Source organism: Canis aureus, chromosome 12, assembly GCF_053574225.1.
Source record: "Canis aureus isolate CA01 chromosome 12, VMU_Caureus_v.1.0, whole genome shotgun sequence".
NCBI classification, from domain to species: domain Eukaryota; kingdom Metazoa; phylum Chordata; class Mammalia; order Carnivora; family Canidae; genus Canis; species Canis aureus.
Window position 1 is genome coordinate 49290030 of NC_135622.1, and position 15714 is coordinate 49305743.

Consider the following 15714-nt stretch of genomic DNA (forward strand, 5'->3'; position numbering starts at 1 on the left):
TCTCAAGCAGACTCCCCAAGGAGTACAGAGCCCAATGCAGGGCTTGAACTCATGACCCCAAGATCATGACCTGAGCCAAAATCAAGTTATATGCTTAACTGACTGACCCATCCAGGCACCCCCACCATTTAATTTTCTTTTATTACTTTCTTATTTCCTACTTTCTCATTCATTGTCTATGTATTGTGGAGTTTTTATATATCTTTTTTTCCGCATTGGTTTTCAGGTGTGACAATACAAGTTCACCTAGAACACATGCCAAATGGATCCTATAGGCCTCACAGGGCGCTATTTGAGTGGAATCATTTAAACACAGATTTACAGAATGCTCACCATGTCTCAGACCCTTTTCTAGACCTAGGAAATACAAAGATATAAGAAGGAAGGAGTACTTGTTCTCTGGGATCTCACAGTCTGATGCTGGAGACAAATAAGCACCCTAACAGAAGAACATAAGTATCATTGATATAGGCCTCCACCTGGGGGCACCAGCAAATGCCATGCCAAAGTGAATCTTGCATGATGTGTTAGTGTTAGAGATGATGGAAGAATTAGGAAAGGGAGAGAGAAGAACAATCCTGCCAGAGAGAATAGTGTGCACAAAAATATGAAAGCTTTGCTGAAGAGAGTATGGGCATTCCAGAAACAGCAGAGAGAATGCATAGAAAAGAATGAGGCTGGGGCACCGGGTGGCTCAGTTGGTTAAGCTTCTGCCTTCAGCTCAGGTCATGATCTCAGGGTCCTGGGATCGAGTCCTGCATCTGGCTCCCTGCTCAGCAAGAAGTCGGCTTCTCCCTTTCCCTCCCCCATCTTGTTACACACTACTCTCTCCCTCAAATAAATTAAAAAAAAAAATTTTTTTTTTAAAGGAAAAAGAATGAGGCTGCTCCAAGTAACCCAGGTGTAGAAGAATAAGTGCTTCAACACAAGCAGAGGTGGTGGGAACTCATCCAAGCATTATGCCCTGTACAGAGTTGTAGAACCCAGCTCTGCCATGCAACCTTGGGCAAGTTAATTTCTCTGTGCCTTATTTTATCCTGCAGGTAAAAATGGGGATAATAATAGAGTAGCCATCAGCCTAGAAAGATTTTTTTTTTTTTTAAATGATTGAACTCCCTCAGTTAAGTTTTCTGGCATAGGCTTATTTAACGAAATGCACCGCAAAAGCATTCACAAGCGCTGAAAGAAAGCCTGCATTAGTGAATCCTGTTCATTGAGATGCATACATTGAGTTGTGCATTAGTAATGCAGACCTTGAACATAGGCAATGCCATGCAAAAGAGTCACTCATTTATTTATTTTGTGGATTTGTGTTTCCAGACTCCGCGGTCACGGGTTAATAGTGACCTCACTGGGCTGCTGTGAGGATTTAAAAATGAGTTAATTCACAAAAAAAAAAAAAAAAGTCTTGGACCTTAAGAGGCTTTTTCTAAACCCATCGTGTTAACTGTTGTATTAAGGAAGTAACACTGAAAAGTGGAGAAGAAATGAACGAGCGGTACCAGTCTATGCCGGACAAGCGGTTGGAGGGTGGGGTCTATCCCGGAGAAGCTGAATACCAAAGGATGAAGGCGCTTAGCCGCGGCTGATTCGCTGCCTTGCGGGTCCGCTCCTCTGCTTTCCTCCCGGCCCACGTCGCGTTCGCTACCGCTCTGCTGCACAGATGAACGCCGCTCACCTACGTGCCAGGTACTCAGGATGCAGCAGTTCACAAGGCCACTGTGACCTTGGTCTTCATGGAGGCTGGGTGCCTTAAGCTCGACAGACCTCTGGAACCGACATTTCCCCACATTTTGCTAAAAGCGCGGAGTGGCCCAGGCGGGCCGTCTAAATGCTAACGGACAAGGTCACCCGAGAATCAACTTTCCTGGGTGTGTGGCAGAGGAAGAGATGGAACCATTAACGGAGGAAGGGAAACACGAGCATGGAGAACGGGGCACAGCGGGACAACCGGGATAAGAGGAGGGTGACGTTCAGACGGGAGGGAGCACAGGCCGCCCGCGCAGCTACACCCTCCCGGCCGCCTCGCCGCCCCGGGAACACGTACCCCACACGCCCGGCTCCGGGAGCTCCCAGCCCTGAGCACGTCGCGCGTCGAAAGGGACCGCCTCCCCGCGGCGCGACGCGGCGCGGCGCGGCGCTCTGACGTGACGTCAGGGTAGGCGGGACTTCCGCTCCCGGTGACGTCTAAGCAGGAGCGTTGCGGCAGAGCCCGCTGCTTTCTAGGCGGACAGGTGAGGCCGTGTCCGCAGGTGGCGGGGACGGCGTTGCGCGAGGCCTGGCGGGCAGGCCGGCCCGTGGGAGCCTCGGTGGGGCGGCCCGCGGGGGCGTGAATGACCGTGCTGCGACCGCTCGGGATTCAGAACCACCTTGGTGCTGCCCCAGCGCTCGCTGTCGTGGGCGCAGTAGCGAGCCGTTTGTACGAAGTGCAGCCTGCAGCTCGTCGGGCGGCCTGTAGCGGCCCTTTTGGGGGGCAGGGGCCAGGATCTTGGGCAACTGACCGCCAGGAGGAGGGGCCAGGAGGGGCCAAAATCTGGGTCGGGGGGACTCCAGAGATCAGAGTTCCTCTAGCTGGCCCGCCCTTGGCTCCGTGCATCGCAGTCTCCCCACTTGTCCCATCGGCGGGGTCACCAGAGCCTCTTTTGGTTGGATCTCAGGTTTTCCCGTAGGATCAGCCTCCTCCCCCACGCCTCTCCCAAATTTGTTAACAGCAGGAACCGTTTGAATTGACTCGCCCCCCCCCCCCCACCCCGACCACATGCTTGACGTTCAGCCTTAGTCGCTCAAGTATTTTTATTTTTCTGCGGCGGCCCACTGGGGACCTCAGCTCAAGGTCATGAGCTCCGGGCTCCCGAGCTCGGCGTGGAATCCGCTTGAGATTCTCTCTCACTCTCTCCCTCTGACCCCCCCCCGCACCCCCCCCAAGTCTTTCTCTCTCTAAAATAAATAAAACCTTAAAAAAAAAAAAAAAGGTATCTCTCGGTGGCACCAAGGTCAGAACGGAGCTTGTTCCCTTGAATTTACAGTAGGGCATGTTGTGGGGGGACCTTTGAGGCTTTCAGTTGCCTCTAACCACTTGCCCTGCGTTGTGGTATTTTTTTGGAAGGCGTCTGTGCCTCGGTTTTTCTCATCTGTAAAATGGGATACATTAGTGTATCTGTTAAGATTGCTTTGTTAATCGAGGTAGTTCATACAGCACTTAGAACAGTGTTCAAAGCACTCGTGGAACATGAGCTGTTTCAGAATAACACACCCATGCCCACAGCTCTCCAGGTGATCTTCCCAGCAGGCATCCGGTGCTCACACTGCTTTACAGTCACCCTTCGCCCTGAGGCCTAAACTCTCACCCTTGGGTTTCCTGGTTTTCCACACCAGGCAGGATGAGACAGGTATTCATTTGATTCATAAATTCATTTCTTCTTCAGGAGTAGTAACCTGACACCTGCTTTATGTCTGGTATGCCAAACACTGGAAGAGTTCATAGTCTAAGGTCCCTGACCCATAGTTCTCAACCCACTTTCATTCTAAGAGCAAAGCTCTATAGTGAAAGATAAACCCAGAAAAGTTAGGAAAATCTCTGGAATCTTTACTCGTAAAGGCTTGTGTGGGTTTTTTTAAGAACTTCTTTCTTAAACCATAAATGGAAATGTCTCTTTTGGATTTTTTTTTTCCATTTTTTCACCTAAAGGTGAAGAAGGCCTACAGACCTAAAGCCCCACTTTCCAGCATAGGTATATAGGGGGCAATCAAAGCAACACAGTAGGTGCTCCTCTGAAACTGGTGTTTATTTTGATAACTTCGACCTTTGTAATAGGTGATTTTCTTTTTCTTTCCTGAAAAGCCCATCCTCTTCTCATTTTCTCATTTCTATTATTACTATACTTAGAACTAAGTGCTAATTCTGAAATCTACTTCAAGTATACTTCAAAGGAAAATTGGTATATTACTTTCAGTGAGTGTATTTAATATATAAATAGAGAAGTTCATACAAATTTGTGAAATTCTTGGTTTTCGCTGATGTCCAGAAGCTGAAAACTACTTTCTGGGACAATAAAAAAATTATTTCGTGTGTGATTACAATTTATAATTGCTTTCTGGGACAATAAAAAAATTATTTTGTGTGTGATTACAATAATAGTTGGTGGCTTAAAACCCGCAAAGGAGTTATGAAAAAAAAATTTTTTTTTACTTTTTCAAGAAAAGATAATTCTGCAAGTTCATCATGAGTATAGCATGTGCTTCATGAAGTTTTGGTACTTCTGCAGTGGGGATGATAGACTTTGTATTCATCATATAAGCTTCTTCTGACCCAGTTAAACAGGTTGAGAAGAATCTCACTGGAGGTTAGTATGCGGTCATTAAGATATCAAAATTAGTTGAAATATAAAAGTAAAAAAATTGTAAAATTGCTGGTTTCATGACCACTTATCAAGGAAGAGCAAGAGACTGTTGCACAGAATTTTGGTATAATGTGCATCATGCCCATTCCTTTGACTTTCTCCTATAATATGCGATCTTTTTGGAGTCTGTAGTACTGCATAAAATTTCAGAGTGATATGTGACTGGGAAGTATTGGAGTAGGAGTCAGAAGACTATCGAATTGATTTTACTATTTTAAAGCCCTATAACTTTGGACAAATAATACTACATCAGTTGTACTGCCTATTTTGCAGCCATTGTTAAGGTCAGAAGAGAAGGATGAGAATGTACTTCACAAAGGAAAGGAACTACAAAAAAAGAACGTGGTTTTGTTGCAGTTGGTAAGATGATCATCACGTCAACATAGAATATGATTCTTGCTTCAACAGCTATTTGGAGAAAGATGGAATGGATATAAATTTAATGGTTATAGCAGACTGTAAAAAAATTTCTGTTTATGCATCTGTATTATGTGGTGACTTTCAGCTTTGTATGTCTTGAAGCTTTGGGCTGTGATAAGATTCTCAGTTTTTCTCTTTAATTCCACTTGTACCAATTGCAATTAAATAAATATGCGTGGTTTTAATTTTTATTTTGAAATAATTCTAGGTTAACAGGAAGTTGCAAAAAAAATATACAAAGAGGTCCCCATGTGCCATTCCACTAACCTTCCCCAATGGTAGTATCTTGTATAACTTAAAGCAGAAAATTGGCATTAATATATCCACAGAATTTACTGAGATTTCCTCTATTTCACAAGCACTCATTTGAGTGTATATACATATATATAGCTTCATATAATCAGCCATCTCATCACACCCCAGTCCCTAACCGCTGGTAACCACTATTCTCCAACTTGATAATTTTGCCTATTTCAAAAATGTAGTATAAACACAATCATATAGTATAGGACTTTTTGAGATTTCTTTATTTTGCATACTTCCTTTGAGATCCATTCAAGTTGTTGAGTATGTCAATAATTTGTTTCTTTTTATTGCTGAGTAGTATTCTATGGTATGACTGTATCACAGTTTGTTTAACCATTAATTTGTCGAAGGACATTTGGGTTGTGTCCAGTTATAGGCTATTACAATTACAAATGCTATAAACCTTTGAAATTTTGTGTGAACATATTTTTATTTCTCTGGGATAAATACCCAAGAATGCAATTGCTGGATCATATAGTGTGTATTTAGTTAATTTATGTGATCATATATTTTTTCTTCTTTAGCACCTTGTTATGGTGGATTACATTGTTTAATTTTTGAATGTTAAACATATGTGGAATAGGTCCCACTTGATCATAATATATAATATTTTTATATATTGCTGGATTATTTTTGCTAATATTCTGTTAAGATGTAGATATGAGAGGTATTGGTACATAGTTTTCTTTTCATGTGCTGTCTTTGGTTTTGTCTTTATCAGCACACTAGTATTCTGTAGAGTCTTTAGTGATAAACCTATATTTCATTCTTGGTATTAGTAATTTGTGCCTTCTATCTTTCTCAGTGGAGTTTTATTGATTTTATTGGTCTTTTTCAAAGAACTAGTTCTTTATTTAATTCATTTTTCTCTACTTCCAATTTTATTGATTTTTTGATCTGATATTTATTTTCTTCCTCTGCCTGTTTTCTTCCTCTGCCTGCCTTACCTTTATTCTACTCTTTTTTCTAGTTTCTTCGTTATTGACTTAAGACCTTTTCTCATTTCTGATGTTAGCATATAGTGCTATAGATTTCCCTCTCAACATTGCTTTCATTGTATCTCACAAATTTTTATATATTGTATTTCCGTTTTCATGGAGTTTTATGTATTCCTAAAAATTCCTTTGAAACTTCTGCTTTGACCTGTGGATTAGGTAGATGTGTGTTCTCTCGTTTCTGGGTATTTGGAGATTTACTTGTTGTCTTTCTATTATTGATGTCTAGCCTTATTCCATAATGAAGACGTAAGCTAAATGATTTTAATTCCTTTACATATGTTGTATGACCCAGAATATGGTGTATCTTGGTGAGTGTTCCACTGGCCCTTGAAAGGAATACCTAGTCTGCTGGTATTGGATGTCAGTTACATGTCAATTGCATCCTGTTGGTTGATGGGATGTTCCATTCTTCCCCACTTTGTTGATTGTCTATCTAGTAGTTCTTTGATTACTGAGATTGCCAACTATAATTGTGCCTTTTTCTTTCTCTTTTTCAGCTCTATTAGTCTTTGCTTAATGTATTTTGAATGTCAGTTGTTCATTGAATATATATTTTTTAAAAGATTTTATCCATTTATTTGAAAGAGAGAGGGAGCATGTGCACAGAGGGAGAGGTGGAAGCCGACTCCCCACTGAGCACTCCCCAATGTGGGGCTTGATCCCAGAACCTTGAGATCATGACCTGAGCTGAAGGCAGATGCTTAACTGACTAAGCCACTCAGGTGCCCCACACATACATTTAAGATCTTTTGGGTGAATTAATCCTTTTATCATTATGACGTGTCCCTCTTTATCCAGTTATTTTCTTTGCTATGAAGTCTACTTTTTGTGACAGTAATATAGTATAGTAATATAGCCAAATTTGCTTTTAAGAAATGATATTAGTGGGATCCCTGGGTGGTGCAGCGGTTTGGCGCCTGCCTTTGGCCCAGGGCGCGATCCTGGTAGACCCGGGATCGAATCCCACATCGGGCTCCCGGTGCATGGAGCCTGCTTCTCCCTCTGCCTGTGTCTCTGCGCCTCTCTCTCTCTCTCTGTGTGACTATCATAAATAAATAAAAAGTTAAAAAAAAAAAGAAATGATATTAGTAAAAAAAAAATGATATTAGCACAATGTATCTTTTTTCATTCTTTTATCTTCAGCCTATGCATGTCATTATGTTTGAAATGAGTTTCCTGTAGACAACATATAGTTTGGTCATGTTTCTTTTTAAATCCTTACTACCTTTCTTTGCCATTCAACTGGTATAATTAGACCATTCATATTTGAAGTAATTATAGATATTTTAGGGCATAATTCAGCCATTTTATTATTATTTCTTTTCTGTCTGTTTCCTCATTTCTGTTTCTCTTTTCTTGCTTCTTGTAGGCTACTTGAATATTTCTTAGAATTCCATTTGGGAGCACCTGGGTGGCTCATTCAGTTAAGCATCTGACTCTTGATTTCGGCTTAGGTCATAATTCCTGGGTGGTAAGATTCACTAACCCCCCCCCAACTCCATTAGCTCCACGCTGGTTGGGAGTCTGGTTGGGATCCTCTCTCTCCTTCTGCCCCTGCCCGTCCCACTTGCGCGCTCTCTCTCTTTAAAAAAAAAAAAAAAAATCCGTTTGACATTTTATTTTAGTTTATTGCTTAGTATACTGTTTTTTTTTAGTGATTGCCCTCGATATAACGGTTATATATGTGTAACATCACACAGCCTGCTAGTAGTGACATTTTACTACCTCAAGTGAAATGTAGAAACCTTACTTATATTTAGGTCCTTTTACCCTCTCCACTTCTTACATATGTCATATTTCCTCTATATACACTGAGCAGCACATCAAACAATGCTATAACTTTTGGTTCAATCATCAAATATGATTTAAAAGATTTATAAGGAGAGGATAGTCCATTATATTAACCACTGCTTTTAACCATTCCATTGTTCTTCCTCTTCTGAAGTTAAACCTTATTTACTTATTTCTTTCTGTTTAGAGAACTTCCTAAGGATAGATCTATTAGTCACAAATTCCTTTTGTTCTTCTTCACTTGAGAATATCTTTATTTACCCTTCACTTTTGAGGGGTAATTTATCCTGATAGGAATTTGGGGTTGACAGTTATTTTCCTTCAGCACTTGAAAAATGTGCCACATTTTTCTGGCCTCCCTGATTTCTGAGGAGAAATCTGACATTCAAATTCTTGTTCCCCTGTAGATACTATGTCTTCTCTGTCCGCTTTTAAGATTTTTTTCCTTGTTTTGATTTTCTGAAGTTTGTATTTCTATAGTTAAGAAGCTCCCAGTAAGGGGATGCCTGGGTGACTCAGTGGTTGAGCATCTTTGTCTTGTGGGATCCTGGGATTGAGTCCCGCATCAGGCTTCCCACAGGGAGCCTGCTTTCCCAACTCTGCCTATGTCTCTGCCTCTCTCTTTGTCACTCTTATGAATAAATAAATATTTAAAAAAAAAGAAGCTCCCAGTAAGTATGAAAATTTATTATATGAAAAATAATTGTATTTTAATTCACTGGAGAAAAGATGGTTTCTTTATTAAATGGTATTAGCACATGTAGCTTTCTATCTGAAAGAAAACAAGGTAGATAGTTATATAGGTAGATCAAAAGTTAAAATGTGAACACTAGAATGACAAAAATGAAAATAAACATCTACGAAGTTGTATGTAAAATACAGGAGCCCAGAAAAGGGTTGAGTGTCAGCAATATACAAAATTCTTTTATAAGCCAATAAAAAAAAGATAAATAACCCATTTAAAACATGGGCATATAAATAGTTCATAGAAGAAAAAGTTCAAAAGCAAGCAAACATTAAAAGATGTTCAAATGCACTAAGCAGCAGAGAAATGCAAACTAGAGTGAGGTATAAAATATCTGAAGACTTAAAAATAATGGTACTACTTATTGATGATAGGATTATAAAGGGAAGGATACCTTCCTAGATTGCTAGAGGAAATGTGATTCTTACAGTCTTTTTGGAAAGCAGTCTGGCAACACCTGTTAAAATTCAAGGCGGTAACTCCATACTTGGGAATCTGGCCATTAGAAACAAAAGAACTGGTATGTATGGATATATGTAAGAACATGGAGATTTAAGAGTACTTATTGCAACGTTGTCCCAAAACACTGGGAACTAATTGAGTGCCTGTTAACAGGGAAATGGTCACATGAATTATGGTGTATCCATATTATAGAAACATTAAAAATAATGAATTAGTTATTCTGTTAGATTTGGCAGTATTTTCGTGTGTTATTAAGTATGAAAGCAAAATGCATTGAACTGTGTATAATATCCTCCTATTTATCAAACACTGACAACTTATATTTATCAAATTGTGTATAAGTACTTATGAATATTTGTATGTGACTACAGAAAAACATGGAAGACTTTATAACTAAGTAAGATGTGTTTCCAAGTGATATGCATGGAAGTGAAAAGGAGAAGTAGAGATGAGGCATGTAAAAGATTAAAAAATATTGACTATTAAAAAAAATCTCAGAATATTTCTCATTTATCCATTCCAATGAAATTATACATAAGGTATATATACATAAGTAAAATTTCTCAAAGAATGTGACCTCTGGAGTCATTCAGACATCTGGGTTTAAATTTCAGCCCCAATCCAGCTTCCTAGTTGTGTGACCTTAACATAAATTCCTTAGTATCTTTCAATCCATTATCTCCTCACATGTTTTGTTGGGGTAGAGGGAGGAAACAATAATGCACATCACCATAAGATTGCTGTTGGAGTAAGTGATACTATATTTATAACGTGTTTAGCACAGCACCTGGTTTATAGAAAGTACTCTTAAAATGTGAATTCTTAATATTGCCTCATTTCTCTTGCTTTTTGATATTTATATATTTTCAGAAATTCATTACCAGCCCCTAACTTTCTTGAAACATTCCCTGTGGCTCACATGTCTTTACATATCTTATTAGTTCACGCCTATTCCTAATTGTTTCTTTTCATTCTTTTGCTGTCTTCTTTTTTTCTTGCCCAGGGATATCCCTCGCCACGGTATCCCCACCTCCAAATTCCAGCAGGAGCCGTCAAAGAATCTTTTGAGTTAGGTGACTGGGTGAATAATGGTACTCTGTATGGCAACAGAGAAGTCAGGGTATAGGGTCTGTAGAGTTGATTTTTGAAATAAAGTGATTTGTATTTTTGGCACTTATGAAAGGTTGATATATCAGGGAGGCACCCAGATAAAAGCGCTCAGTAGTTAGCACTTAAAGGGAGAAGGTTCTACTCTGGGCAGAACCTTTGGATATAGGGAATGGGGGAGGAAAATGTCTCAATGAGGACGGGGAGGTATCAGTGAAGCCAAGGTAAGGGAGCTCTTTAAGAAGGAGCTGGGCAAATCATATCTCTACTGAGACTTTCTGGAGCTTTGGTTCTGTAGCTCCTACTGTCTTCTGCTCTTGTCCCTTATTTTCTTGAAACTTAGAATATTTGTAACTCAATCAACTTCCTTTCCTCCAACTAACTTCCCTTCCCTGGTAGTTCCTCTTTATGTGAGTAGTACTTCCATTCTCCTCATCTTAGCATAGAATTTAAGTCATCTTTGTGATTTGCCCTTCCCTAGCTTCTCATAGAGAATCATTACTAAGACTTGAGTCTCACATTCACTCCTTTATTCCCACCCTTACTTCTTGCTTAGGTTATTTTGATAGTTTCCAAACTCTAGTGTAGTCTTCTTTTTTTTTTTTTTTTTTTTTTGTCTTTCACAATCTTTTTAAAAGAACTACATTAAAAATGTAAAAAAAAAAAAAACTACATTAATCAAATCCTTCCCCATTTTTAATCTAAACTCAATTAACCCACATACACTACATCATTAGTTTCAGATGTACAGTTCAGTAATAAATCAATCACATGTAACTCCCAGTGCTTATCAGATCATGTGCCCTCCTTAGTGCCCATCACCCAGTTACCCATCCCCCTACCTTCCCTCCAGCAACCGTTGCTTTGTTTCCTATAGTTAAGGTTTGCTCATGGTTTGTCTCCCTTTCGGATTTTTTTCCATTGTGTTTTCACTTGCTTCCCTTATGATCCTCTGTGCTGTTTCGTTTCTTCTACATATGAGTGAAACCATATGATAATTCTTTTCTCTGACTAACTTATTTTCACTCAGCATAATACCCTCCAGTTCTATCCATGTCAATGTAAATGGTAAAATTTCATTTTTTCTAATGGCTGAGTAATATTCCATTATATATAATTCATATATATAATTCCATATATTCCATATATTATATATATTATATATGTATAATATATAGATCTCACATCTTTATCCATTCCTCTGTTGATGGGCATCTGGGCTCTTTCCATAGTTTAGCTATTGTGGACATTGCTGCTATAAACAATGGGGTGCAGGTACCCCTTCAGATCACTACGTTTGTATCTTTGGGGTAAATACCTAGTACTGTAATTGTTGGGTCATAGGGTAGCTCTATTTTTAACTTCTCGAGGAACCTCCATACCATTTTCCAGAGTGGCTACACCAGCTTGCATTCCCAACAGCAGTGTAAGAGCGTTGACAGTATATGTTCTTACAATCCATGAGCATGAAGTGTTTTTCCATTCTTTTGTGTCTTCCTCAATTTCTTTCATGAGCGTTCTATAGTTTTCTGAATACAGATCCTTTGCCTCTTTGACTAGGTTTATTCCTAGGTATCGTATAGCTTTTGATGCAATTGTAAATAGGATAGATTCCTTAATTTCTTTCTTTCTCATTGTTAGTATATAGAAATGAAACTGGTTTCTGTGCATTAATTTTTATATCTTGCCACTTTGCTGAATTCCTGTATGAGTTTGAGCAATTTTGGGGAGGCATCTTTCAGGTTTTTCATATAGAGTATCATGTCATCTGCAAAGAGTAAGTGTTTGACTTCTTTGCCAATTTGGGTGACTTTTATTTCTTTTTGTTGTCTGATTACTGAGGCTAGAACTTCTAATACTGTGTTGAACAGGAGTGATGAGTAGACATCCCTGTTTCTGAACTTAGGAGAAAAGCTGTCAGTTTTTCCCCATTGAGAAATATTTACTGTGGGCATTTCATATATGGCTTTTATGGTATTGAGGTATGTTCTTTCCATCCCTACACTGTGAAGAGTTTAATCAAGAAAGGGTGCTATACTTTGTCAAATGCTTTTTCTGCATCTATCAAGAGGATCTTTTCCTTTTTTTTATTAATGTAGTGTATCACGTTGATTTGCAGATGTTGAACCACACTTGCAGCCCTGTTATAAATCCCACTTGGTCGTGGTGAATGATCTTTTTAATGGACTGTTGGATCCTATTGGCTAGTATTTTGGTGAGAATTTTGGCATCCATGTTCATCAGGGAAATTGGTCTGTAATTCTCCTTGTAGTGGGGTCTTTGTCTAGTTTTGGGATCAAGGTAATGCTGGCCTCGTGGAAAGAGTTTGGAAGTTTTCCTTCCATTTCTATTTTTTGAAACAGCTTCAAAAGAATGGGTATTAGTTCTTCTTTAAATGTTTGGTAGAATTCCCCTAGGAAGCCATCTGGCCCTGGACTCTTGTTTGTTGGGAGATTTTTGATTACTGCTTCAATTTCCTTGCTGGTTATGGGTCTCTTTAGGCTTTCTATTTCTTCTTGTTTCAGTTTTGGTAGTTTATACATCTCTAGGAATACATCCATTTCTTCTATATTGCTTAATCTGTTGGCATATAGTTGCTCGTAATATTTTTTTAAGATTTTATTTATTCATGAGAGACACAGAGAGAGAGGCAGAGACAGATGGAGAAGCAGGCTCCCTGTTGGGAGCCTGATGCAGGACTTGATCCCAGGACCCCAGGATCACGACCTGAGACAAAGGCAGACACTCAACCACTGAGCCACCCAGGCACCCCTCATAATATGTTCTTATAATTGATTATATTTCTTCAGTGTTAGTTATGAACTCTTCTCTTTCATTCATGATTTTATATGAGTCTTTGCTCTTTTCTTTTTGGTAAGTTTGGCCAGCGGTTTATCAACTTATTAATTCTTTCAGAGAACCAGCTCCTGGTTTAGTTCATCTGTTCTACTGTTCTTTTGGTTTCTATTTCATTCATTTCTGCTCTAATCTTTATTAATTCTCTTCTCCTGCTGGGTTTAGCCTTTATTTGCTGTTTTTCCTCCAGCTCCTTTATGTGTAAAGATAGGATGTGTATTTGAGACCTTTAAGTTTCTTCAGAAAAGCTTGTATTGCTATGCACTCCCCTCTTAGGACCTCCTTTGCTGCATCCCAAAGGTTTTGAACACTTGTGTTTTAATTTTCATTTGTTTCCATGGATTTTTAAAATTCTTTAATTTTCTGGTTGACCCATTCATTCTTTAGTAGGATGCTCTTTAGCCTCCTTGTATTTGAGTTCTTTCCAAATTCCCTCTTGTGATTGAGTTCCAATTTCAAAGCATTGTGGTCTGAAAATATGCAGGGAATGATCCCAGTCTTTTGGTACTGTTTGAGACTTGATTTGTGACCCAGTATGTGATCTATTCTGGAATGTTCCATGTGTACTCGAGAAGAATGTTCTGTTGATTTAGGATGGAACGCTCTAAATATATCTGTGAAGTCCCTCTGGTCCAGTGTGTTGTTCAAAACCCTTGTTTCCTTACTGATCTTCTGCTTAGATTATCTGTCCATTGCAATGAGTGGGGTGTTAAAGTCCTCTACTATGATGATGATGATGATGTGTTTCTTTAATTTTGTTATTAATTGGCTTGTATAAATGGCTGTTCCCATGTTAGGGGCATAAATATTTACAATTGTTAGATATTGTTGGGTGGACCCTTTAATTACAACATAATGTCCTTTCTTATCTTTTCTTACAGTCTTTGGTTTAAAATCTAATTTGTCTGATATAAGGATTGCCACCTCAACTTTCTTTTGATATCTGTTAGCATGATGAGGGCATCTGGATGGCTCAGGGGTTGAGCATTTGCCTTTGTCTCAGGTTATGATACCAGGGTCCTAGGATCAAGTTAGACCTCAGGCTACCCACAGCAAACTTGCTTCTCCCTCTGCCTATGTCTCTGCCTCTCTGTATCTCCCAGGAATAAGTAAATAAAATCTTCAAAAAAAAATTTCTTAAAGCATAACTGCTTTTCCACCCCCTCACTTTCAACCTGGTGTCTTTGGGTCTAAAATGAGTTTCTTGCAGACAGCATATCAATGGATCTTTTTTATCTAATCTGATACCCTGTGTAAGTTTTGATTGGGGCATTTAGCCCATTTATATTCAGAGTAATTATTGAAAGATATTAATTTAGTACCATTGTATGACCTGTAAAGTCACTGTTTCTGTGTATTGTCTCTGTTCCTTTCTGGTCTCTGTTATTTTTGGGCCACAAATTCTTTTAGTTTCTGTTTGTCCTGGAAACTTTTTATCTCTCCTATTGTGAATGACATCCTAGCTGGATAAAGTATTCTTGGCTGCATATTTTTCTCATTTAGCACACTGAATATACCAGTCCTTTCTGGCCTGCCAGGTGTCTGTGGATAGGTCTACTGCTAGTCTACTGTTTCTACCCATGTAGTTTACAGACCTCTTGTCCCAAACTGCCTTTAGAATTTTCTCTTTGTTTCTGAGATTTGCAAGTTTCACTATTATATGTTGGGGTGTGAAACTATTTTTATTGATTTCTCTGTGCCTCCTGGACTTGAATGCCTGTTTCCTTCCTTAGACTAGGGATGTTCTCCACTATAATTTGCTCCAGCATACCTTCTGCCCCCCCCCTTCCAGAATACCAATTATTTTAATATTGTCTCACTTTATGGTATCACTTATCTTTGAATTCTCCCCTCATGATCCAATAGTTGTTTATCTCTCTTTTTTTCAACTTCTTTATTCTCCATCATTTTGTCTTCTATATCACTAATTCTGTTTCCTGCTTTATTATATCCTAGCAGTTAGAGCCTCCATTATGTATTCCATCTCATTAATAGCCTTTTTGATTTCAACTGGATTAAGGTTCTTTTCAGAAAAGGATTCTCTAGTGTCTTCTCTGCTTTTTTGAAGCCCAGCTAGTATTTTTTAACTGTTATCTTGAACTCTAGTTCCAACATTTATTTATGTCCATGCTGACTAGATCCCTGGCAGTCAGTACTGCTCTTACTCTCTTTTCAGGTGAGTTTTTCTGTCTTGTCATTCTGTCCATAGAAGAATAGACGAATGAGACAACAAAATACTGAAATGGCAACAACAATCCCAGAGAAATATATACTTAACAAGTCAGAAGAGCCCCAAAACCAAAAGAAAAAGAGAGAGAAAAAGAGAATATAATCAGACGGATGGACAGAACAGAGCAATGTGCTGGATCCTGTGTGTATTTTGGTCCATTTGTTAGAAGACTAGACTTATTGTAAAGAAATAAAAACTTATATGTGTACAGAAATAAAATTAAATATAATGGAAGAATAGAATGTCACTGTAAAAATAAAAATTAAAAAAGATTTTTAAAAAAGAATTGATCAAATAAATTTGTTGAAAAAGGGAAGAGAAAAAAATTAAGATTGAAAGACTAGAGAATCATGGGGGAAAAAAAAACATGAATTCTATATGCTGTTCTGCCCTAGTGCT

General features: G+C 38.9%; 2 protein-coding genes across 5 annotated transcripts in view; one reads left to right on the top strand and one right to left on the bottom strand.

Annotated features, from left to right (window-relative positions):
• The window catches only part of LOC144324557 (uncharacterized), a 68970-nt gene extending 66374 nt beyond the window's left edge, over positions 1-2596 (bottom strand). The window contains exons 1-3 of the mRNA XM_077916006.1: positions 2370-2596; positions 2048-2222; positions 1503-1769 (exon numbers count right to left, since the gene is read on the bottom strand). Of these exons, the coding sequence (XP_077772132.1) occupies positions 1503-1769; positions 2048-2222; positions 2370-2596 (669 nt within the window). The remainder of the gene's footprint in view (positions 1-1502; positions 1770-2047; positions 2223-2369) is intronic.
• LDAH (lipid droplet associated hydrolase) overlaps positions 2101-15714 on the top strand; it is a 105291-nt gene continuing 91677 nt past the window's right edge. Inside the window, exons 1-2 of one of the 4 annotated variants that reach the window (XM_077844000.1) lie at positions 2146-2234; positions 4674-4760. The gene's annotated coding sequence lies outside the window, so the exon portion shown is untranslated. Of the gene's footprint in view, positions 2235-4198; positions 4344-4673; positions 4761-15714 lie in introns of those variants that run through there. The other 3 variants (XM_077844001.1, XM_077843999.1, XM_077844002.1) reach the window with 3 other exon arrangements.